Below are 23879 nucleotides of genomic sequence, written 5' to 3'. Positions count from 1 at the left end.
ATATATATATATATATATATATATATATATTCATAATTGATATTATAAAAAGGGTGACGGAGGGGAGTGGAATGGGTGGGGGGTGGGCATGTGCCTTGACTGGCTACCTCCATTATGAGGAGGAAGAAGCTCTTGCTGTATTACCTAGTTGTATTTTATGGGATGAAAGCTATCCCCGTAGTGACCTGTTTTCGTATCTCTCCACGTCCAGTTTTTTCTTAAAATCATGTATAGTTCTGGCATTTACTGTTTCTCTGTTCAGTTTGTTCCAGACATCGATCATTCTATGTGGGAGGCTATTTTTTTTCAGGTTTCTTCTGTAACTGTCTTTCTTTAGTTTCTTTTCATGTCCTCTTGTCTCTCTTCTGTCCCACTTTAATAGGTCGTCTCTATCGAGAACTTCCATCCCTTTCATAATTCTGCTGGTTTTGCATTAGCTTAATTGTGGGTTTGAATCTTGCTCTTTTCTCTGATTCCCAGCAGTGACTGCTACCTGCCTTAACAGTCCAAGTGCATAGGGCAAAGGTGATGGCTAGGGCCATGGCTATGCACCTCCTGACATAGGCTCATCACCACCTTTATATACATTTTTATATTTTATAAAACTTGTTTTTCTTTTGCAGTTGCTAGGATCGGATGTAGGGACAATCATACTGGTGATGGACTGTCTTAAAGTATATAAAACTGACACCATTGCCCATGAAGCTGGTGTCCACAGAGTATGGCCTATCCTTTACCCAAGGGATGGTGATGTTGTAACTAAACCATATGAGGATATTGCCAGTCAGACAAATGGTCAATCATGCATTGTCACTCAAGAGCTATCAGGGAAGATACAGAATACAACTAATTACATGGCACTTAGTGGATGTTTCCAGAGTGTACTCTCTGGCATTATTCAACAGGTATATAATACATAATTTCATAATATTCCTTTTTTGTGTAGTGTATGAAACTAATTGTTCTTAATTGTCATAGAACTGATACAAAAGTCATGGATGGATAGTCCATGCTAAAAATATTTTATTCCCTATTTTCACATCTTCCCACATCCTGTCAAACTTGGAAATATTATGACTCATTTCCCCTGTTCAGGTAGATGCAGGCAATTGCTCAGACGCATGTACTGTAGAACTTAATGTTGGCAATAACTGGGGTGGAAAAGGTTGGATCAGCATTTACTATAACAGCATAGACCTCAGTGGAATTGAGAAAGAGGAAGTTACTGGCCCTGAGTCGAAAGCACCGAGTTTGAATAAATATAATACTTACCATTGGGCTGAAATTGATCCACTAGTAAGTTCAGATTTTTACATATTTAGTGATCTATAATACAACATAGAGGAATACTTAATCATGTATATGTTTGTGATGCCACAGAGTCCTCTTTCAGGAAGGCACATGGTCAGTTAAAATAAAAATGGGACCTCCACTGGATACAGTTTATGTTGATATTATTGGTGAAATCCCCGCAGCTATTCCCTCTAATGCATCTCTTGAAGTATGGGCATCTCAGGACCTCAGCAACCTGGAATACAGCTCTGAAAGTGCACCAATCTTGTTCACATCTGTAAGTAATTTGCAAGTTTTCTTATAACAATATATACTTTTTTCTTTCTGGGTAGGGTGAATGAAACTAAAAACATGTGGTCAGGAAAACAAATGAAGGTATGTGTATATGACTGAGTTGATGAATTGTTCCATGAAAGTGATATTTCAACTGAAAGGGGTATTTACCTAACTATGCCTAATTGTAATGTGCAGGAAAAGGCTACATTTTTTTTTCTTGTAACTTCTTGCATTGTCACATCTATCTATTCCCTTCAGGGTTTTAAACACAGCAATTATATTATCTCCTTCTTCTTATGAAAGGAGAGCCTGCTTTTTCTAAGCTTGCCTTAAACAGCTAGACTTAGGACAATTTTAATTGTTATTCTTTGTTGATCATTCATTTTATGAGGACCATACCACACAGCTCAATGGCACAGTGGTACTGTTTGTAACAACTAATCCAGCAGTCTGAGTTTGATTTCTGCCCAGGGCTGAAATAATCTTGGTATTACTGCAATGCGAGCTGGCATCCCAACTCTCTTGGGTGTTTGTGTAAGGTCATACCATTACCCATAGCTGTCAAAAACAAGTCCAGGACATGGTCCAAGACCATGGTGAATCACACCAGTGTTATCTAGAGTGGATTAGATTAAGTATGAGTTTTTTCATCATCTCAAATAAAATAGAAATGGCTTACAACTCAACCATGTCAATTTGTAGAGAAAGAGGGTAGCAGCAGATGGTCAGAACAAAGTACACATCATCAAATGAACAACTATTTGCATTTAGTTTGACTGTATCTCATCACTTTTATTTCTAGGTAATAGATCAGAGCTCACAAATTGTGCTGGGAGCTTATGTGGAGGCAGCAATAGATGGGACAAAAACAAGACTGAAGGACAATGGTTTGGGAGGTAAAGTGATTGGATATTCTTTAAGCTTACTGGTATTGGTTAAATATTTGAGCTTGGTTACTTGCATATTATAATTAAGTATCCTTTAAACTTGCTTAGCATTACTATACAACATAACTTTTCTCTTTTTTTAGTGTCATAACCTGTTAATATTTCCAGTACATTGCTGCAGCCATGAATTATGAACAATTTCATGAAAAATCCTGTTATAATTGATCAGTTACAGTAGAAATTATACATAGAATATGTAGTAAAAGCTCCTAGGAAATTAATACTTTTTTCTTCTTATACAAATGGTTACATGAGTCAAAGTAAATCTTAATATGTAAAATGTATACATGAAAGATCACTAAAGAAAAATTGGAAAATTGAATTGATATTATTATATTGTTAGATTTTCACATTGCAGCATATGTGTGTCAACCCTTTAGTAGAGGAATTTTTTCCTATGCAAATACATTTTTCTGGTGGCAACCAGACCAAACATAAAAGACAATAGAGATTCTGAATAAGGAGATAGCTTCACCTAAAATTAAGCATGAGCATCTGCCCTTAGCTGAATAGAACTATCTGAAGGGATTAACTGTGAGAGCCCTTAACTCTTTGGCACAAAGTCCTGTCCATAAATAGCTGAATGAAATTGTATGACATTAGCCAAAACAAAATCTGTAATAACATCATTGTTGTGAGGGGATTAATCACCTTGGTGCTGTTATTTCCCTATGCCATAAGGAACTCGTTAACAGATTAAGTTCTAAATTTAACTAGCATGTACCAAAGTTTATGTGATGGCATATAGTACATGAAAGAAAACTCAGGAAATAAGTACAGTAATTATGAAGAAAAACAATCTTATTACACCAAAGCTAGATGCCCATATTATCAAACAGGTATATAGGACATAGTTCTAAATGTACAGATATATGTGCATCACAAAAAGTACACATTTTTTCCTGTGCACAATACTGTTTTATGAGAAGGTGTCCCTTTTTTTCTATTCAAGCCATGGTAAGGATTATGTGATTCTACTGTAGGACTATGAAGTTGGTCCATGAAATGCAAGTAATATGTGGCACATAGATTTTTTAGACTTTTATAATTAAGGAGGGAATATGTGAAATATTACACCATTTTTTCCTAAACATGAATAACAAAGTTTATGAAAGACTAAGACTCACAAATCCTAGGTTCTAAGAATAAAAGAGGAACTTTCCTAAGAGAAGAGAGGATTCTGAACAGAGTAGTAAGTTTCTAAAGAGTGAAGATTCCTAAAGACTGGAGATGAAAGAAGTTCCTAAGTAGAGAAGTGCATTTCTGGAAAGAGAAGGGAGATCGGAAAGCAAGATTCTTAAGAAGAGGAAGAGTATTTTTATTTTACTGGCAATAAACAGTGCTTCTATCCTTAAAAACAGTGTTGCACTTAAAAAATAGAGTCACCATGAATGTAAAAGATTCAGGGATGGCAAAAAGAAGGAAGTGTAAAAGCTGGAAGTAATACCATTCTTGAGTAACAGTTAATCTCCAGTCATTAATAATTCTACATTACTTACGTTGTTAGAGGTGTCACTAAAGACCCTGATATATTGAATGCATTAAATTTATAGTTAATAATCCCATACTGAAGAAGAGAAAGTTTCCAGGGTGAAGAAGATTTTTGAAGGAGAGGAGCACATACCTCTGGAAAAGTACATGAGGAGCATACACCAGAAAGCACATAGTGATGTAAAGTCCTCATATTTGTCCAATGCATTTAGACTGTTGGGGCTGGTAAGTCATTTAAGGGAACTGGAAATAAATATGGAACTTATATCCATAACTTGGAAGATGCAAGATCCACATACAGGTAAACGTCGACTTACGATGGCCGCGACTTACGATTGTTCGACTTTACGATGACGACGACGACGACGACGATATGATAATTTAACCCCTTCCATACGGTGCCGCACACGTAGGCGTCATGAGGAGCAAGTGGATTCGCGACGCTGCCATATCGGCGTCTTGATTATATTTATTGTAGTCGCCCCTGTGTTTTTACATTCTCTCAAATGATTCATTCTCTGTGGTTTTCAAAATTCGCGGGTGAAAGAGAGAACGATCGATATAAGCGGTGACTATATTTTATGATGCGAGTATTATTACGTCACGTCGTACGGCTGGCATTGGCTGCTGCCCGCGAGATTTAAGGTCCGTACTGAAAATACATATTATAGTGTTTGAATATGGTAAAAAGGATAAAAATAATTAAATAAACTACTGTACATGTTTAATAGGCTATATTCAGTATCTCTGGTGGTTAATATACAGGTAGGCTAGGTACAGTGACCACGGAACAGAGTGGGGGTCGACTTACGATGAGATCGTCTTACGATGGCTCTATCGAAACCTAATGCCATCGTAAGTCGACGTTTACCTGTACTTCCCATTCTGCAACCAGTGCACACTTATGGAGATGTGATTAGGAAATCAGTGAAAAGCAAAGGAGATTCCTGGAGAAGTTACATAAGGAAGGATAGGTGGAAGTTCTTGAGAAGACTCCTTCCAGGAAATGATGGCAGCTATTAAGAAAATGTTGAGAAGTAAACAAATGGTGCTGCCTGCCACTTTTTGTTCTTCGAATGAGTGTTGATAACCATGTCGATACCACATACAAGTATGACCCAAGAACCAAATGGAGAAATAAAAATGCTTGTTTTTGCTAAAGCCCTTAAATTTTTTTTCTTGATTTCTTCAAATGGAAACTCCCTACATGAACCCCTTTTCCTGTGAAAGACAAATGAAAAAACATGGGTTTATTTTCCTAAAAACTAAGGCAAATGGTCAGATATAATGCAGGAGGTATCATGGCAGAGATTTTCTAGTAAAGCATAAAGAATCCTTGCTTATAGTCTAACTTGGCACATTACATAGCTTAGGAAAACCAGTTTTTCAATTAGCTATTTAAGATTAATGTACAACCTTACACATGCATAAGCTGCAACATTTACCTTTAACACTAAAATATTAAAAAAGAGGCCTAATAATACAATAATTGATGTCCTAGTTCAAAGGAAACTTACTGGACATGATTGGCGCATTCTGTTCCTACAACACTCATCCTTTTTTTTTTTTTTTTCTTCTTCTGATACACAGCGGACATTACGGGGAATGATGGCATCTATTCTGCTTACATATTGGGGTCAACAGCAGGGGAAATATCAGTCACTGTTACCGCTAATAACAATGAGGGACAAGCAAATGTAGTGCAACTCACAAGAGCAGTTCCAAATCCACCATGTAAGTAGAAACTCCTGGTTGAAGAACATATTTCAACAATATATATCTGCAGGTTTCCATTCATATTCATGGGTACCCCATTTGTGAACTTATATATGTGAGAATTTTTCTCCTATGGCACAAAATTGGCTGCAAAGGGATTTATATGGTGTTGCTCCAAACATTTGGAGTCTGTCCATAGATCAACATGTTGCAGTCCAGCATTCCTGGCATCACCAGCACACAATGGTGCCACCTGTGCTTCCCATCTTGTGTGCATTTCAATAAGAATTTTAGATAAATTGCAATATGGTTTAAAGCATATCTGAAGAGGGATACTTGATTTGTTATTATGATATTTTATGCTAGTTTTATGTCCCCAAAATGCCTTATCAGGTACAGTTTGTGTGTAGAATATGTGTTGGTGCTTTTTTTGCAAGTCTAGAGGTTTTTTACAGGGGTGTGCTATTCACAGGAGTCTGTGCCCACTAACTCCTACAAATAAAGTTGACTAGTTTCTATATATATATATATATATATATATATATATATATATATATATATATATATATATATATATATATATATATATATATATATATATATATATATTCTTGAATTCTTGGAAATGTTTAGAGGTGTATACCTCAGTTCTGGTGATCCACTGCTGTGGTTATTCCTGATGCCTATTTCTGAGGTCCACCTAGTCAGTTATGTGGTTTGAGGTATATATACATACATACATACACATATGCACACACATGTCGGACAGATGGCGAAGATTAGAACTCCAGAAAAAAATGCAATTTTTTTTGGATTTCATCTTTGAGGGAGTACCTGTGTTGTATTAGTAGGGAAGGGGAAAGCTCGTGGTGTAGTGGGCAGGTGAAGAAAAAGGAGAAGGGGAGGAATTATTGAGAAAAATGGAAGAAAATGAGGAAGGGGAGGAACAGGCCTCAGAAGTCAGATGGGGTGCAGACGACACAAGTGAAGTCGAAGAAGTCAGCAAAGGGATCAAAAGTAGAAATATAGATAAGAGCAACTCAATAGAAAGTGGAAAAAATTATTTCTATAGATTTAATGAGGGAGATGACAACCTCCCCCAATTAGCAAGTCTAGAGGAAAAACTAACAAAATGAATGAATCATGGGAGGTTTGGTGCAGCCAACTCATGCTAATTATACAGGGAGTTGATAAACTGGAAGAACTAAAGGAGAACCAAAACCTAAATAAAGAAATAGAAGAATTAAAGACAGTTAGAAGTAAAGGATGAGAATGAGGAATTAAAAAGGAATAATATGAGAATAAGAGTCCATAGCAAAAGAGGTAAAGGATTGGAGAAAAGTTCAGGAGGATAATAGAATTGAATCTGGAGATATAGTGAAACAACAGATGAAGGACACTAAGGACACATTTATTAAAGTCATGAGAAGGAGAATATAATAAGAGACTTAGCAGATAAAAATAAATGTATAATCATATTATGAATGGAAGAGAAGCATAATCCAAATAGGACTACAAGAGTAAGAGATGAGAAAGAAAAGGTAAACATGGTATTGAAAATATTTCAAGAAAGTGAACAGGAAATAGGGAAAATTGAAGAAATATATAGGCTAGGGAAATACAGTATAGACAAGACCAGACCAATTATGGTTAAATTCAGGTCACAAACAACAGCAGAGAATGTCTTATTAAAAACAGGGAAACTAGCAGAAAGTGAACAGTATAAACAGTATGGATAAAAAAAAGAGATGAATAAAGAAGAGAAGAAAAAACAAAAAGAATCGAAGCTAAAGAAAAAAACGAGAACTGAACATCGTCAGACAAAGAGAAATTCTATTGTACAGTAGTGGATATGAAAGTGAGGAAATGGTTCATAGCAGAGAAAAATAGAAGGGAAACAGAAAACAGGATGGAGGTAACAGAAAATTAAGTGTCCTTCACAAATATAGATGGATTAATAACAGGCTTGGATGAAATGAATGATTATTTGAAGGAAAAAAAAAAAAAAAAAAAAAAAAAAAAAAACAAAAAATAATGGGAATTGTGGAGACAAAATTGAAAGGTCCATTACCACGCAACAGTGTAGGACATGGTGTATATAATTATTGGATTAGAAACAAAGAAGGAAAACAAGGTGGTGGAGTTATGTTCCTGACTAAGAAGGATATAAATGTGAGTAATGTTACATATGGAAAGAATAGAGTGATGATCACGATGGAAATAGAGGACAGTGACAAGAAGAGCAGGAAGTTTGTGGTAAATTATGTGCCTTCTAAAACAGCTTTGTGGGAGGAGAGAGAACACAAGAATATGTTAGAAGACAGAAGGATAACACTAAGATAATGGAAGATGGAGGAAGAATAGTTATAATGGGCGACTTTAATTGTAAAGAAATCTGCTGGGAAGAGATGACAGTAAAGGGTGGAGATGACCTATGGGGAAATGTACTACTTGATATGATTATAGAACATACAATGACACAATGGATACAAGAGAATACTAGGTATAGAAATAAGGAAGAGCCATCGAGACTAGACCTAATAATCACATCAGAACCTGAAATAGTGGAAAAGATTAAAAATAAGACACCACTACGTAAGAGTGACCACATATTAGTTGAACTGGAACTAAATGAAGAGAAATATATGGGAAAAAATTAACAATATAGAAAGAGAATAATGATGCATGAAAAGATATATATATATATATATATATATATATATATATATATGATTTTTTTTTTTTTTTTTTTTTTTTTTTTTTTTTTTTAAGCAGACTGGGAAAGGATACACAAAGAGGAAACAACAGTAGAAGGGAAATAGACAATCTTGACAAAAATTTATATGGAGGCTTGGAAAAATATGTTCCAAGACAAAAACATGAAAAAGGATATGTAGAATGTTGGTACAACAAAAGATGTAGCAAGTTAAAAGATAAAAGGAATAAAGCTTGGATAAAATGGAGGAAAGACAAAAAAAAACGAAAAATGGAAAATATATACTGGTTATACAAATGAATATGTGCAAGAGAGCAGAAAAGAAAAGAGAAAATACGAAAAGGATGTCATAGAAAAATGTAAAGATCAACCAAAACTATTTTATAGATTTGTAAACAACAGACTGAAAAACAAACAAGAATTAGTGAAACTAAGACAAGGAGGAATAGAATACACAGAGGAAATAGAAATGACAGAAATTATGAACAAGCACTTTAAATCAGTGTTTACGAGAGAGAACATACAGCTTAGAGGTGTCGAGTGGGAGGGGAAAGTCCCCCATGAAAGAAATGGAAGTAACAAAGAATGAAATAATGAATCACTTGAGTAATCTCAATATCAGAAAATTGCATGGTACAGATGAAATAGCAAACTGGATTTTGAGAAAATGCAGGAATGAACCAACAGACAAATACATAGAATAAGCAGTTCATTGAAGGAAAAGTTTCAGAAGATTGGAAAAGAGCAAATATAGTACCAATATATAAAGGGGGAAACAAAGAAGATCCTACAAACTATAGACCAGTCTCTCTTACAAGTCTTCGATCCATTTAAGCAGTTTGCCCTGTATTCCTCCTCAGTTTCTAATTTCTTAAGCAACTTCTTATGTGATACTTTGTCAAAAAAAAATTTTTAGGTCTAGAAATGCAAAATCAGCCCATCCATCTCTTTCTTGTATTATATCTATTAGCCTTGAATAGAAACATATTAAATTGGTGACGCATGATCATCCTTGTCTGAATCCAAATTGCCTTGGATTTAGCACGTTTTTTTCTAAATACCTTACCCATCTACTATTGATAATTCTTTCACAAATTTTTGCTAATGTACTTGTTACAGAGACTGGTCTATAGTTGGTAGGGTCTTCTTTATTTCCCCCTTTATATATAGGTACTATATTTGATCTTCTCCAATCTTTTGGAACTTTTCCTTCTTTCAAGGAACTGTTTATTATGCTATGTATTTTGTCTGCCAGTTCATTCCTGCATTCTTTCAAAATCCAGTTTGCTATTTCATCTGGTCCATGCGATTTTCTGACATCAAGATTACTAAAGTGTTTCATTATTTCATTCTTTGTTACTTCTATTTCTTTCATAGGGGGGACTTTCTCTTCCCATTCAATCTCTCAAGGTTGTATGTTCTCACTTGTAAACACCAATTTAAAATGCTTGTTCATAATTTCTGCCATTTCCATTTCCTCTGTGTATTCAACTTCTTGTTGTAATTTCTCCAATTCTTGTTTGTTATTCAGTTTGTTGTTTACAAATCTGTAAAATAGTTTTGGTTGATCTTTACATTTTTCTATGCCATCTTTTTCATATTTTCTCTTTTCCTCTCTGCACACTTGTACATATTCATTTCTATAACTAGTATATATTTGAAAATTTTCAGGTCTTTTGTCTTTTTCAATTTTGTCCAAGCTTTATCTCTTTTGTCTTTTAACTCCCTACAACTTTTGTTATACCAGCACTTTACATATTCTTTTTCTTGTTTTTGTCTTGGGACATACTTTTCCACTCCTTTTTTTATAAATTTTTGTCAAAATATTCCATTTCTCTTCCACTGTTGTATCCTCTTTGTATATTCTTTCCCAGTTTTCTTTTTGAAAGAATTCTCTTATTTTATCAAAATTTGTTTTTTCATATATCAATCTTCCTTTTCTATATTGTTCATTTCTTTTCATGTATTTTTCCTCATTTAGTTCCAGTTCAATCAGTATGTGGTCACTTTTACTTATTGGAGTCTTATATTCAATCTTTTCCACTATTTCAGGTTCTGATGTGATTATTAGGTCTGGTCTCGATGGTTCTTCATTTCTATACCTAGTGTTCTCTTGGATCCATTGTGTCATTGTATGGTCAATAATCATCTCAAGTAGAACATTTCTCCATGAGTTGATTTCAGGTTCCGATGTGATTATTAGGTCTAGTCTCGATGGTTCTTCATTTCTATACCTAGTGTTCTCTTGGATCGATTGTGTCATTGTATGGTCAATAATCATCTCAAGTAGAACATTTCTCCATGAGTTGTCTCCACCCTTTACTGTCATCTCTTCCCAGCAGACTTCTTTGCAATTAAAGTTGCCCATCATAACTATTCTTCCTCCATCTTCCATTATCTTATCTAATGTTATCCTTGTGTCTTCTAACATACTTTTATGTTCTCTTCCCACGAGGCTGTTCTTGGAGGCACATAATTTATTATAAACTTTCTGCTCTTCTTATCTCTGTCTTCCACTTCGATCATAATCATTTCTATTCTTTCCATATGTAACATTCCTCACTTTTATATCCTTCTTAGTCAGGAACATAACTCCACCCCCTTGTTTTACCTCTGTTTCTAATCCAATAATTATATGTATCATGTCCTACACTGTTGGGTGGTAGTGGACCTTTTAATTTTGTCTTAACAATTCCCATCATGTCCGGTTCTTTTTCCTTCAGATAATCATTCAGTTCGTTCAATCCTGTTATTAATCCATCTATATTTGTGTAAGACACTTAATTTTCTGCTACTTCCATTGTATTTTCTGTTTCCCTTTTGTTTTTCTCTGTTATGACCCATTTCCTCACTTTCATATTCACTACTCTCCAATAGAATTCCTCTTTTTCTGACTCTGATCTCATCTCGTTTTTTTCTTTAGCTTCTTGTCTTTTTGTCTTCTCATCCTCTCTTTCCTCTTTATTCATTTCTCTTTTTATCCATACCTTTTTATATTGTTCACTGTCTGCTAGTTTCCCTGTTTTTGCTAAGATATTCTCTGCTGTTGTTTGTGACCTGAATTTAACCTTAATTGGTCTGGTCTTATCTGTACTATATTTCCCGAGCCTATACATTTCTTCAATTTGTTTCCCGATTTCAGGTTCATCTTCCTGAACTAATTCTAATAAACTGTTTACTTTTTCTTTTTCCTCTTTGATTCTTGTGGTCCTATTTAGATTATACTTCTCTTCCATTCCTAATATAATTATACATTTCTTTTTATCTGCTAAGTCTCTTACTATATTCTCCTTCTGTCTCATCACTTTAATAACTTGGACTCTTTATTCTTCTTCTTTGATTCCTCATTCTCATCTTTTACTTCCTTTAACTGTCTTTTCAATACTTCTATTTCTTTAGTTAGTTTTTGGTTCACCTTCTCTAATTCTTCCAATTTTTCAACTCTCTGCGTGATCTGCATGAGTTCACCGAACCTATCCTCCCAATGTTTGACAATTTTCTCAATTTTTTCTTCTAGGCTTGCTAATTGGGGAGGGTTGGCTTATCTTCACTTTCCATTGTGCTGCTCTTATCTATATTTCTAATCTTTACATTTTTGTTAATCCCTTCTTTGTCACTAAATTCATCTGGCCCGCATTTGTTTACATGGTGTCTGCCTGCCTGGACCAAGTCCTCCCCTTCCTCATTTCCTTCCATTTCCCTCAGTAATCCCTCCTTTTCTTCTTTTTCATCACCTTCCCACTACACCACAAGCTTTCCCCTTCCCTATATATACAAAAAGGTACTCCCTAATTGTTGAAATCCACAAAAATTGCATTTTTTCCGGAGTTCCAATCTTCACCGTCACTCCGACGATTGTGTGTGTGTATGTTATACACATAGGACAAGAGAATCATATGACAGGTACAAAGAAAAAAGAAGTAAAGTATAAGATAAAGGAGGCAAAGAGGAGAGCAGATGTGAAATGGGGTAAGTGTATGACAGAAAATTTTGAAAGTATTAAAAAATATTTTGGAGGGAAATTAAAGAGAGGAAGAGGAGGTGAATCAATTAGAGAATAAAAGGTAAAAGTTGCAGATGTAGAGATGACAATGGAAGAGAAGGCAGTAAGAGGAAGGTGGGCAGAGTATCTTAGGGAGTTGCTTAATATAAAGGAGGATAGGAAGGGAAAGGTAGTTGCAGTGGGAAGTGCTAAGAAAATGACTGATGAGTGAAGAAAAGTGAGGAGAAAAAAAGAAAGATGAAGTGAAGGCAGTTGTTAAGATGATGAGATAAGGTAAAGCACCTGGGTTGGATGGATGTCATGCAGAATGTCTAAAAAAAGGAGGTACAGTTTTGGTGGAGTGGCTGGCGAGGTTATTTAATGTTTGTTTAAGAGAGGGTAGAGTGCTGGAGGACTGGAGGAGTGCCAGTATAGTTCCACTTTACATGGGAAAAGGGGACAAGTGTGAGTGTAGTAGTTTAATAGGGATTAGTTTGTTAAGTGTAGTTGGGAAGGCTTATGGGAGGGTCTTGATTGAGAGGATTAAGACAGGAACAGAGGGAGTAATTGGTGAGGAACAGTGTGGGTTTAGGACAGGTAGGCATTGTGTGGATCAGATTTTTGTGGTGAGACAGATATAATGAGAAAGCTTTAGATAAAGGTAATAATGATTTTTGGGCTTTTATGGATTTGGAAAAGGTTTATAACAGGATAGACAGGAAGGCACTGTGGGAGGCATTGTAGATATATAGGATAAGAGGAAAACTTTTAGGAGCAGTCAGGAGTTTTTATGAGAGTAGTAGAGCTTGTGTTAGAATCAGAAATGGAAAGAGTGGTTTGAGGTAAAGGTGGGACTTTATCAGGAATGTGTTATGTCACCTGGGCTATTCAATTTATACATGCATGGGGTAGTGGGTCAGGGATTAGAGATAGTTTAAGAAAATGGAGAAAAGTGGGAGATAAGTTAGTTGTTTGCTGACAACACTGTGCTTGTAGCAGGATCAGAGGAGGAAGTTAGTAACAGAGTTTTGGAAGATGTGCAAAAGAAGGAAGTTGAAGATAAATGTAGATGAAAGTAAGGTGATAAGATGTACAAGGGGAGAAGGTGGCAGCAGACTGGAGGTGAGTATTATGGGAGAGAGACTGGAGGAAGTGGATAGTTTTAGATACTTGGGTGCGAATGTGGCGGGAAAGGGAGTGGAGGTGGAGGTAAAATGTAGACTGAGAGAAGCAAGTAAATGCATTGGGGGATTAAAAAGTGTAATGAGAAATAGACATTTGGGAATGGATGCTAAGAGGAGATTGTATGAAGGAGTGATTGTGCCAACAGCACTGTATGGGGCAGAAACATGGAATATAAGAGAGGAAGAGAGGAGTTTGAATGTGTTTGAGATGAGGTACCTGAGAAGTATGATAGGGGTTACTAGGCTGAATGGAGAAACAAGGTGAGGATGAGAATGAGAGTGGAAAGGGAGTTGGGAGATAGGGTTGATGAAAGAGTATTGGGATGGTTTGGACACATGGAAGTAATGAGTGAAGAAAGATTAGTAAAAGAGGTGGAAGGCAGAGGTGGAAAGAGTGAACATGAGGGGGCGACCAAGGATGAGATGGATGGAAGGAGTAAAAGGATTGGGAGAGAGGGGAGGGTCTGTTGAGGAAGGACAGAAGAGGACAGAAGATAGTGGTGAATGGAGAATGGTTGTGTATGGATGATGCTGTGATGCATGAAAGGGAGTGGGTGGGGGATGGGGGGTGAGGGAGTATGTGTGAGAAATAAATTGACACAGCCTGAAGGGATTTCTCCCTGTCTTCTCCATTTCTGCATGAGGGGACAGAGAGGGGGGTCACCAATTTAATGAAGCGGACTTGCTGTGGATGTGCTGTGTCTTGCAACACTGCTTCTGACCCAGAACAGTGGGCAAGATGACCTGTCATCCATGAAGAGCCAAGATAAGAGGGAGGGAAAAGGTGGATGGGAGTGGAGTATGTGGGGATTGAATGGGTGGGAGTGATTTTTATGTCTTTGTTTTTTGGCTACCTCCCTTGTAAGAGGGAAAAAAGCCTTTGGTATATGTATTTACCTAATTGTATCTTACGGGAAGTGGAGCAATGCTTGTGGTGTCCAGTCTTTATATCTTGCAGTGTCTAGTTTGCTCTTAAATTCATGTATGGTTTTTGCACACACTATTGTTTTGTCCAGTTTGTTCTAGATGTCTACCCCTCTTTGTGGAAAACTTTTTTTTTCCAGGTCTTTTCTATAACTTTTTTTTTCATGTCCTCTTGTGTTTCTCTTGTCCTAATTTAGTAAGTCCTTTCTATCAAGGACTTCCATTCCTTTCATGATTTTGTAGATGGTCAGTAGGTTGCCTCTCTCTCATCTTTGTTCCAAAGTTGGTAGTTTCAATATAGCCAGTCTCTCCTATGTATTTACCTAGTTGTATTATACAGGGAGGAAGCTATGCTCATAGTGACCCATCTTTGTATCTTTCAGTATCAAGTTTGTTCTTAAATTCTTGAATAGTATTTGCACACACTGTTGCCTTATCTAATTTATCCACCACTGTGTGGAAAGTTATTCTTTTTCAGATCTCTTCTAAAGCTATCCTTTTTGAATTTCTTTTCAAGTCCTCTTGTTTTTCTCTTGTCCCACTTTAATAATTCATCTCTATCTAGGACTTCCATTCCTTTCATAATTCTATAAATAATAGATCTCCTCTTTCACTTCTTTGTTCCAGAGTGGGTAGTTCCAATTTAGACAAGCTTTGTTCGTATGTCAATTAGGAGAGTGTTGGTGCCATCTTTGTTGTTGCCCTTTGTATTATAATTTCTTTATATTCTTTTTAGTACTGGGTGTCCATAGTGTCGCAGTATAGTCCAATTTTGGTCTTATCAGCGTAGCTAATATTTTCTTGACCATTTCCTTATCCAAATAGTCAAAAGCCACTTTCATCAACCTTAGTAAGTTGAAGGTTTCTTTGAATATTTGATTGATCTGTTTGGTGACATATCTTTGCTGATAATTACTCCTAAGTCTCTTTCCGAGCTCACTTTTTTACTTCTTCTTCACCAATTTTATAATTCCTCTATATTCTATTTTTATTTTTTCCAAACTTCATTATACTACAATGATGTTTAAGTTCACTTCCCACTTTTGACTCCATTTCCAGATTTTATCTAGGTCTTTCTGTAGTGATTCACAATCTCCTGTACTTGCTTTCTTTAGTATTTTTGCATCATCTGTGAAAAAGTTCACATAACATTCCACACCTTCATCCATGTCATTTAATGTATGTATATATGTGTGTGTGTATATAGATGAACATACAAAGATGCATGATTGACTATGTGGTCATGGATCAAATACTGATGGAAGTACTGTACATACATACATATACCAAGGCTTTTTCCCCCTTACAAGGGGGTAGCCAAAAAGAAAAAGGCATAAAATCATTCCCACCCATTCCATCCCTGAATACACTCCACACCCCTCCACCCTCCCTTATCTTAGCACCTCCTGAATGACGGGTCATCCCTGCACCCTGTCCACTGCCCTGGGTCAGAAGCAGTGTCGCCAGACACAGCACATCCAACAGCAAGGCCGCTTCATTGAATCGGTGACCCCCCCTCTCCGTCCCCCCATTGCATAAAATGAGAGGACGGGGAGAAATCCCTTCGGGCTGCGTCAAATTTTGCTCACACATACTACCTCACCCCCCATCCACCCGCCCATTCCACCTCATGCAATCACAACATCATCCATATACAACCATTCTCCATTCACCCCTGTCTTCTGTCCTCTCCCGTCCTTCCTCAACAGACATTCCCCTCTTCCCCAAAGCCCCCTTCACCCCATCCATCCACCTCATCCTAGGACGTCCCCTCATGTTCACTCCCTCCACATCTGCCTTCCACACCTCTTTTACTAGTCTTTCTTCACTCATTCTTTCCATGTGTCCAAACCATCCTAATATTCTTTCATCAACCCTATCTCCCAGCTCCTTTTCCACCCCTGTTCTCCTCCTCACCTCCTTATTTCTCACTCTATCTAGCCTAGTAACCCCCATAATACTTCTCAGACACCTCATCTCAAACACATTCAAACTCCTTCTCTCTTCCTCTCTTATGCTCCATGTTTCTGCCCCATACAGTGCTGTTGGCACAATCACTCCTTCATACAGTCTCCTCTTAGCATCCATTCCCAAATGTCTATTCCTCATTACACTCTTTAATCCACCAAGGCATTTACTCGCTTCTCTCAATCTACATTCTACCTCCACTTTCACTCCACCTTTCCCTGCCACATTTGCACCCAAGTATCTAAAACTATCCAATTCCTCCAGTTGCTCTCCCTTAATGCTCACTTCCAGTCTACTGCCACTTTCACCCCTTGAACATCTCATCACCTTACTTTTACCCACATTTATCTTTAGCTTTCTTCTATCACATACTCTCCCAAACTCTGCCACCAACTTCCTCAATCCCTCCTCCGATCCTGACACAAGCGTAGTGTTGTCCGCAAACAACAGCTGGCTCACCTCCCACTTTTCTCCATTTTCTTTAACCATCTCCAATCCCTTGCCCACTACCCTTGCATTTACCTCTCGCACCACCCCATCCATGTATAAGTTGAACAGCCAGGGCGACATAACGTATCCTTGACGAAGTCCCACCTTTACCTCGAACCACTCACTCTCTCCATTTCCAATCCTGACACAAGCTCTACTATTCTCATAAAAACTCTTGACAGCTCCCAGAAGCTTTCCTCCTATCCCGTATATCTGCATAACCTCCCACAGTGCCTTCCTGTCTACTGATGGAAGTAACATGGATTAAGATAATGGTAAGGTTAAAGGGTCCTATATTCACATAATGGGCATTGTGCATTTTAGTGTTTATACTTTCATTTTCTTATGAAGCAGCCTTGCTGTGGATGTACTGTGTCTTGTGACACTGCTTCTGACCCAGGGCAGTGGACAGGATGCAGGGATGACCCGTCATCCAGGAGGTGCCAAGATAAGAGGGAGGGAGGTGGGTGGAGGGAAGTGGAATATATACGAAATGAAATGGGTGGGAGTGGTTTCTATGCCTTTTTCTTTTTGGCTACCCCCCATGTAGGGGGAAAAAGACTTTGGTATATGTATGTACTACTAACCCATTCATTTAGTTAGTTTATCCCATAGGGCTCTATGAACTGATAAGGAATTGTTATCATGATTGCATCTTTTTAACAGTTGTGGATCCAGTGTGCTGTGGAAGCATTCTAAACATCACCAATACTGTTCCTGCTGCAGCCTTCTCTTTATCAAGAAATGTCATTGCAAACATCAGGAATTCACTACCTTCTAGTTTTCCCCCTTCCCCTGTCCGTGATCTGATAGCTGAACCTGCTGATTATAACGCAAGACTAACTTTCACAGCATCTGGTAAAAATTTGGATCAAGGCACAGGTATATTTTACTCTAATATTTTTTTGACTAAAAATTTACTACAACTTAATACTTTGGTCAAGCACAATATGAGCTTTCCCTCTCTTTTCTTAATTTTCCACCCACAATCTTATTACATCATATTGATGGGTTCAGGGTCTTCACATGGGGTGGGGGTGGAGACATATATAGCCCAGGGGCAGCATTTTTAGGAGGGCAGCAATTCTAGCCTGGATTTCCTGCCCACAAGGCTGACAAAATAATGATAATAAAAAAAAGAAATCAAAGAAGCCCTGAATATTTTACTGTAATCAATGATTTTTACATTAGAATGAAATAATTTTTACTTTTTAATTTTCACTTAATTGTATGGCACGCACAGCAAATGCATTTTTTTTTTTATTATGTATACTGGTATCTTATAATCATGTTGCATTAAATTAAGGTCATAGGCAGTAAGGGGTGGTGGTGATGGGAAGTGATGATGGTGGGTATGTCACTAAGAATGTTGCCCCGGGGTGGTATATTAGGGTTCTGGTGGGGTTTCTGTTTCCTTTTCTCTTTCAGATATAACTTATCTTAGAATCCTTTGTAGCTCCTCTCTTGAAACTATTCCATCTATCCTTAAAGTAAACAACGATTTCCTCTTTTACCAATTTCCTAAGAAAAAAAAAAGAAAAAAATTGCATCACTGGTACTGAGACATTCCTGCATATATGTATTAAATCTTCAGAATGTCGTAAAACAAGAAAAGGATACTGTACATGATATGTTTTATGTCACAAAGATGCAAACATATAATATTAACTATTTCACTGTAGAGGGTATTCCCTTCCAATGAATTCAATCACCTTGTGGCAGCTAGAATAAAAACCAGTCATAGGATGCTGCAAGAGGTTTAATGGAAATGGATTTAACCCAATCACTTTAGAGGGAGGTGCTGAAAATGGGTATCCTGTGAAAAGGACATCAGAGTCATCTTCTTATTTCCATCTTCAAACCCCATCAACCTTCTAATATCTATTTAGATTTGCACCCTTGAGGGGGCTGACACTCAGCCTTTGGATGGAGACCAAGATCTTTCTTTATCTAATTGGTATTTCCTTCACATTTAAACACAAGGAGAGCTGGCAACTGGTAACTGTTCCCCTCTTCCTGCCACTTCCAGCCAATGACACAGAAACAGCTTGATATTAATATAATGCAGGCAGTCTAAGGTTTTTTCCCAGAGAGATCAATATGAGGCCCAAGTACCACTGGCAGCTGCTGTGGGGGTGCAAGTTTCCTGTCAGTAAAATTAAATAAACAATTAATTAACTCTGGTGGGAGGAGGAGGAGAGAAGTCACCTGTCGTCATTTTTTTTTTGTATTAAAAAAAGAGGAGGAAAGATAGTCAAAGTTTATAAAAGGAGATCTTGGGCCTGGTTCAGGGAATAAGTACTAGCTCCATGCAGTTGAGTACCTAGGTGGAAGTGAAGATGTTGATAGGATTTGAAGACAAATGGCAGATGATTCTCTTCAATATCCATCTTGCCACATTATTGCATGCAAGTTCCCATTATTGGTTCCTAGCCAGATCAAATCTGTACAAAGCATCATCAAAGAAAAGGGGTTAACATATATATTTGTCATCCCATCAGCATGAGGTCTTACCTTCCGAAGAATAAAATAATTCTATATCAGCTAGGAAAAAAATTGTAGTGTCACTATAGCTAAGGGATATCTTAATAGTGATGAATCAATGGTATTAATGGTGGTAGTTTCATTTCCACTAGATGTCTCTGTCCATCCTCCACATATAGTGTACCAACTCTGACATTAATATTTTTTTGTTTTATTTTCAGCTGATGAAATAAAAGTGGAGTACTGGGAATTAGGTAACAAAACAGGAACACACCAATCACAACAGTTCAACAACAGTATCGCATCTGGTAGCCTAACAACCATCATTTTCAAGCCTCCTTGTAATATGGTCCTAGTATTCACGGTTTCTCCCATTGGAATGTCAAATAGAGAGGCTCTCCCATCCAATCGTGCTCATGCCCTTATTCCCTGTGCTCCCCCTCCACCCCCTAAGCCAGATCCTACTGATAACAGCCCTGAAACGCTAGATGCTGGAGCCATTATAGGGATTATCATAGGTGTATTATTGGTGATACTCATCATTGCTCTCATTGTGTACCTCGTGCTCAACCGGGACCACTTGGATGAACTTCTGATTTGGAAATGGTTGACATGCAAATCTTGCAGAGAAGAGAGAATTAAGAATCGTACCTCTAAAAAACAGAATGATGTCATTCGAAGAAAGGTACCACCATCTAAACCTGTGGAAAGTGTTGCAGATTTGTATGCCAAGCCAGATCTAGCTGCTAAACACAAGGGACATACGGAAGCTGATGATGATGATGATGATGGAGGTTTTGCAAAATCAAATTATCAGGTCACTAACAATTTGGATCAACCATCACCCTACAATGATCAAAGCAGTCAGAACTCATCAATACCACAGCATGAAACAGCTGCTGATTTACCAATAAATATTGTTGGGCTTCCAGCCTATGATAACTATGGCTATTCTGGAATGAGTAGCACTAGTTCGTTGGCTCAACAAGGTTATGAGGGAGGCTACAACAATGGATTTACGTATAATGGGCTAAACAACAACCCTGGCACAGTTGCATATGCCTATGACCCAAGAGGAAATGAAGACTATGTTTCTGTAAACCCTGCCAATGCTGATGGTTACTATGTACAACCCTCAGCATACATACAGCCAGTATTGCCAAATCGAAAACCACATTTGAAAACGGAAGTATAATAGATATCCATGTTACTGCAGAAAACAGTTATCATAATTCTATCACCACTGAAAAATACAAGGTAATCCCATAATCAAATTGATCTCAGTCTTTGCCACCTGGGGGCTTCATACATAACTGCAAATGATACAATGCCACGAAGAATACCAGAGGAGCTAATTACTAATTAACTTGATAATGAATAGGCCAAACTGATGACACTATCCTAATGTGTCATAAACTTGGGTTTTTTACTGTTATTTTTTTCATATTTGTATAGAAAAAAGAAAAGAAAAAGAAAATAGCATTGCAGTACTCCATGTATGTATGTGTCTACCCCCTTTGCAAGGGAATGGTTACATCAAAGCAAGCTTCATTCCTTGTGGTAAATACAGTCTTCTTGTTCCATCCCATTTAGTCTCTTTTTATGATATGTATGGGAATCAGACAGTGGCAGTCTTATCCCCACGCAACAGGAGTATGAGAAAAGACAAGATGGAGTCTTAGGAGAGGTAAAGAAAACATTTAAGAAAGACAGCAAAAACAAAATATAATAAAAGTTGTAGAATACCTCAGCATTCCTTAATGAGTGTAGCTCATGAATACTTTGTAGTACAGAGGTTCCACTTCATGTCATAAAAACATGTTCACACAATTCAATACAAGGTGCTCACATATTAAACCTACATAATCATATATTATTATTCTAAGTGCTAAATTGTGGAAATTTTACTTGAGAAAACTGAAAATTGCTCAATTTCATTGGGATAGATATCCTTGATATATATATATATATATATATACATATAATATACATATACATATATAAACATACATAATATATATATATATACATATATATATATATATATATATACAGTGCTCGACAAAAGTTCGCGGCGCCTCAGCGAATCTAAACAAAAATGCACAAAAATGTAATTAATCATTATATTTATTGGATTTTTACTCACCTAATACTTGGTTGGGAGTCCTTTGCGCTTTAACACAGCCTCAAGACGACGTGGAAGTGAAGCAGCTAGGTTGTGGAGGGTTGTAGGCTCAAAATTATCCCATATATATATATATATATATATATATATATATATATATATATTTATATATAATATATATACAGTACTACCTCTCATTAACGGACAAAAAGGGGGGTAATGGTGTCCGTTGATGTGAATAATCCGTTGATTTGGAGTGGTTTTTGGGTGGCATAGTGATTGCACGCACTAAACAACAGCACCAAAAACACTGAAAACACAGCGAAAACACTGCAAACACAGCTAATTAACGTCCGTTAATGAGAGGTAGTACTGTATATATAACTACACAAATAAAGTAAAACTCATTTTAATGTTCACTTAGCCTAGTCTTAAGCTCCATACATACATGGAAATAACTGCTACTATACAAGGTGGTCAGAAATTATAAATATAAGGTTACATGTACAATATACAAAAGTGTAAAAATATATATACTTCGTGTGTTTTAAAAGGAACAATTGCTGCATGGAAAACTGATGGCAACAAAAGAAATATGTGATCCATGAGAAATTATGCTCAAAATTTGACCGAACTTGAAGTAGCCAAAAGATATACAGTGAAAAGTGCTGAAACCACAATGGACACCTTCACATTCATTTTGAGATAATTTCAAGAATCACAAATACTGAGCCAACTACCACATGGGGACACATACAATATGGATTTGATGTATGAAATACATTACCTAAATGATCCTGCCATCCACAATGACTTGCATGTTCCTGGTACTTGTATTTACCTAGTTGTATTATACAGGAAGGGGAGCTATGCTCATGGTGACCCGTTTTTGTATCTTACAAGATCAAGTTTGTTCTTAAATTTTTGTTTTGTGCTTGCACACACTATTCTTTTGTCCAATTTGTTCCATATATCTATCACTCTGTGTGGGAAGCTGTTCTTTTTCAGGTCTCTTCTGTAGTTATCCTTTTTGAGTTTCATTGCATGTCCTCTTGTTTTTCCTCTGGTCCACTTTAATAAGTCCTCTCTATCAAGGCATTCTTTTCCTTTCATAATTCTGTAGATGGTTAGTAGGTACCCTTGTTCTCTTCTTTGTTCCAGGGTTGGCAATTCCAGTTCGGCCAGTCTTTGTTCATATGTCAGGTTTGAAAGTGTTGGGGTCACCTTTGTCGTTGCTCTTTGTATTCTTTCTAATTTTCTTATATTATTTTTTGTACTGGGTGACCATATCAGTGCTGCATATTCCAGTTTTGGCCTTATCAGTGTTTGCAATATTTCCTTAATCATTTCCTTATCCAGGTATTTAAAGGCCACCTTTATTGATCTCAACAAATTGTATGTTTCTTCAACTATTTTAATTATGTTTACCTGATGACATGTCTTTGGTGATGATTACTCCTAGGTCCCTTTCAGAATTCATTTTCTTTACTTCTTTTCCATCCTTTTTATACTGTCCAGATATTATCTTTTTGCTTTTTCCAAATTCAATTATACTGCACTTCTTGATGTTGAATTCTACATCCCATCTCTTGCTCCACTCTGAGACTTTGTTCAGATCACTCTGTAATGAGTCATGGTCTATGTTGGAGTTTATTCTCTTTAATAACTTTGCGTCATCCACAAATTCTGTTTTATGGCTTAAGTGAAAAACCCATCAGTTTGGTGGACAACTGTTTACAAGATAATTGCAAAATGGCTGTGCCAACTTAGGTGGATACTGAAAAAAGTGCACCAAACTGAGTTCTCAGAAGGTTTATAGTACAGTATTGACAAAATGTGAGCAGCATCAAAATGGTAACTATATCACTGGTGTCTCATGTCAAGATGGGCACAATTTGTGATATAAGTGACTTAATTGTACATTGTACTTACTGTGATTGTTTTGTGAAAAATATCATGTTCCCTATAAAAATATATATATATATATACTTTTTTTGCATTTATCTAGTTGTATTATTCGGGAAGGGGAGCTGTGCTCGTGGTGACCCACCTTTTGCATGTCACAAGATCAAGTTTGTTCTTAAATTCTTGTTTTGTGTTTGCACACACTATTCTTTCATCCAATTTGTTCCATATATCTATTACTCTGTGTGGGAAGCTGTTATTTTTCAGGTCTCTTCTGTAGTTATCCTTTTTGAGTTTCATTGTATGTCCTCTTGTTTTTCCTCTGGACCACTTTAATAAGTCCTCTCTATCAAGGCATTCTTTTCCTTTTATAATTCTG

General features: G+C 36.8%; 1 protein-coding gene across 1 annotated transcript in view; it reads left to right on the top strand.

Moving 5' to 3' along the window:
* Positions 1–21448, top strand: part of LOC143021444 (calcium-activated chloride channel regulator 1-like) — a 50015-nt gene extending 28567 nt beyond the window's left edge. Inside the window, exons 9-15 of the mRNA XM_076178911.1 lie at positions 624–905; positions 1096–1296; positions 1394–1570; positions 2372–2465; positions 5598–5741; positions 17653–17868; positions 19692–21448. Of these exons, the coding sequence (XP_076035026.1) occupies positions 624–905; positions 1096–1296; positions 1394–1570; positions 2372–2465; positions 5598–5741; positions 17653–17868; positions 19692–20665 (2088 nt within the window). The 3' untranslated portion in view covers positions 20666–21448. The remainder of the gene's footprint in view (positions 1–623; positions 906–1095; positions 1297–1393; positions 1571–2371; positions 2466–5597; positions 5742–17652; positions 17869–19691) is intronic.
* The last annotated feature ends 2431 nt before the right edge of the window (positions 21449–23879 follow it).

This window comes from Oratosquilla oratoria, chromosome 42 (assembly GCF_046742065.1).
Source record: "Oratosquilla oratoria isolate Oo_2021 chromosome 42, ASM4674206v1, whole genome shotgun sequence".
In the NCBI taxonomy this organism is placed as follows: Eukaryota; Metazoa; Arthropoda; class Malacostraca; order Stomatopoda; family Squillidae; genus Oratosquilla; species Oratosquilla oratoria.
The sequence above is the reverse complement of the archived record's forward strand: the minus strand, read 5'-3'. Positions and strand labels throughout refer to the sequence as shown.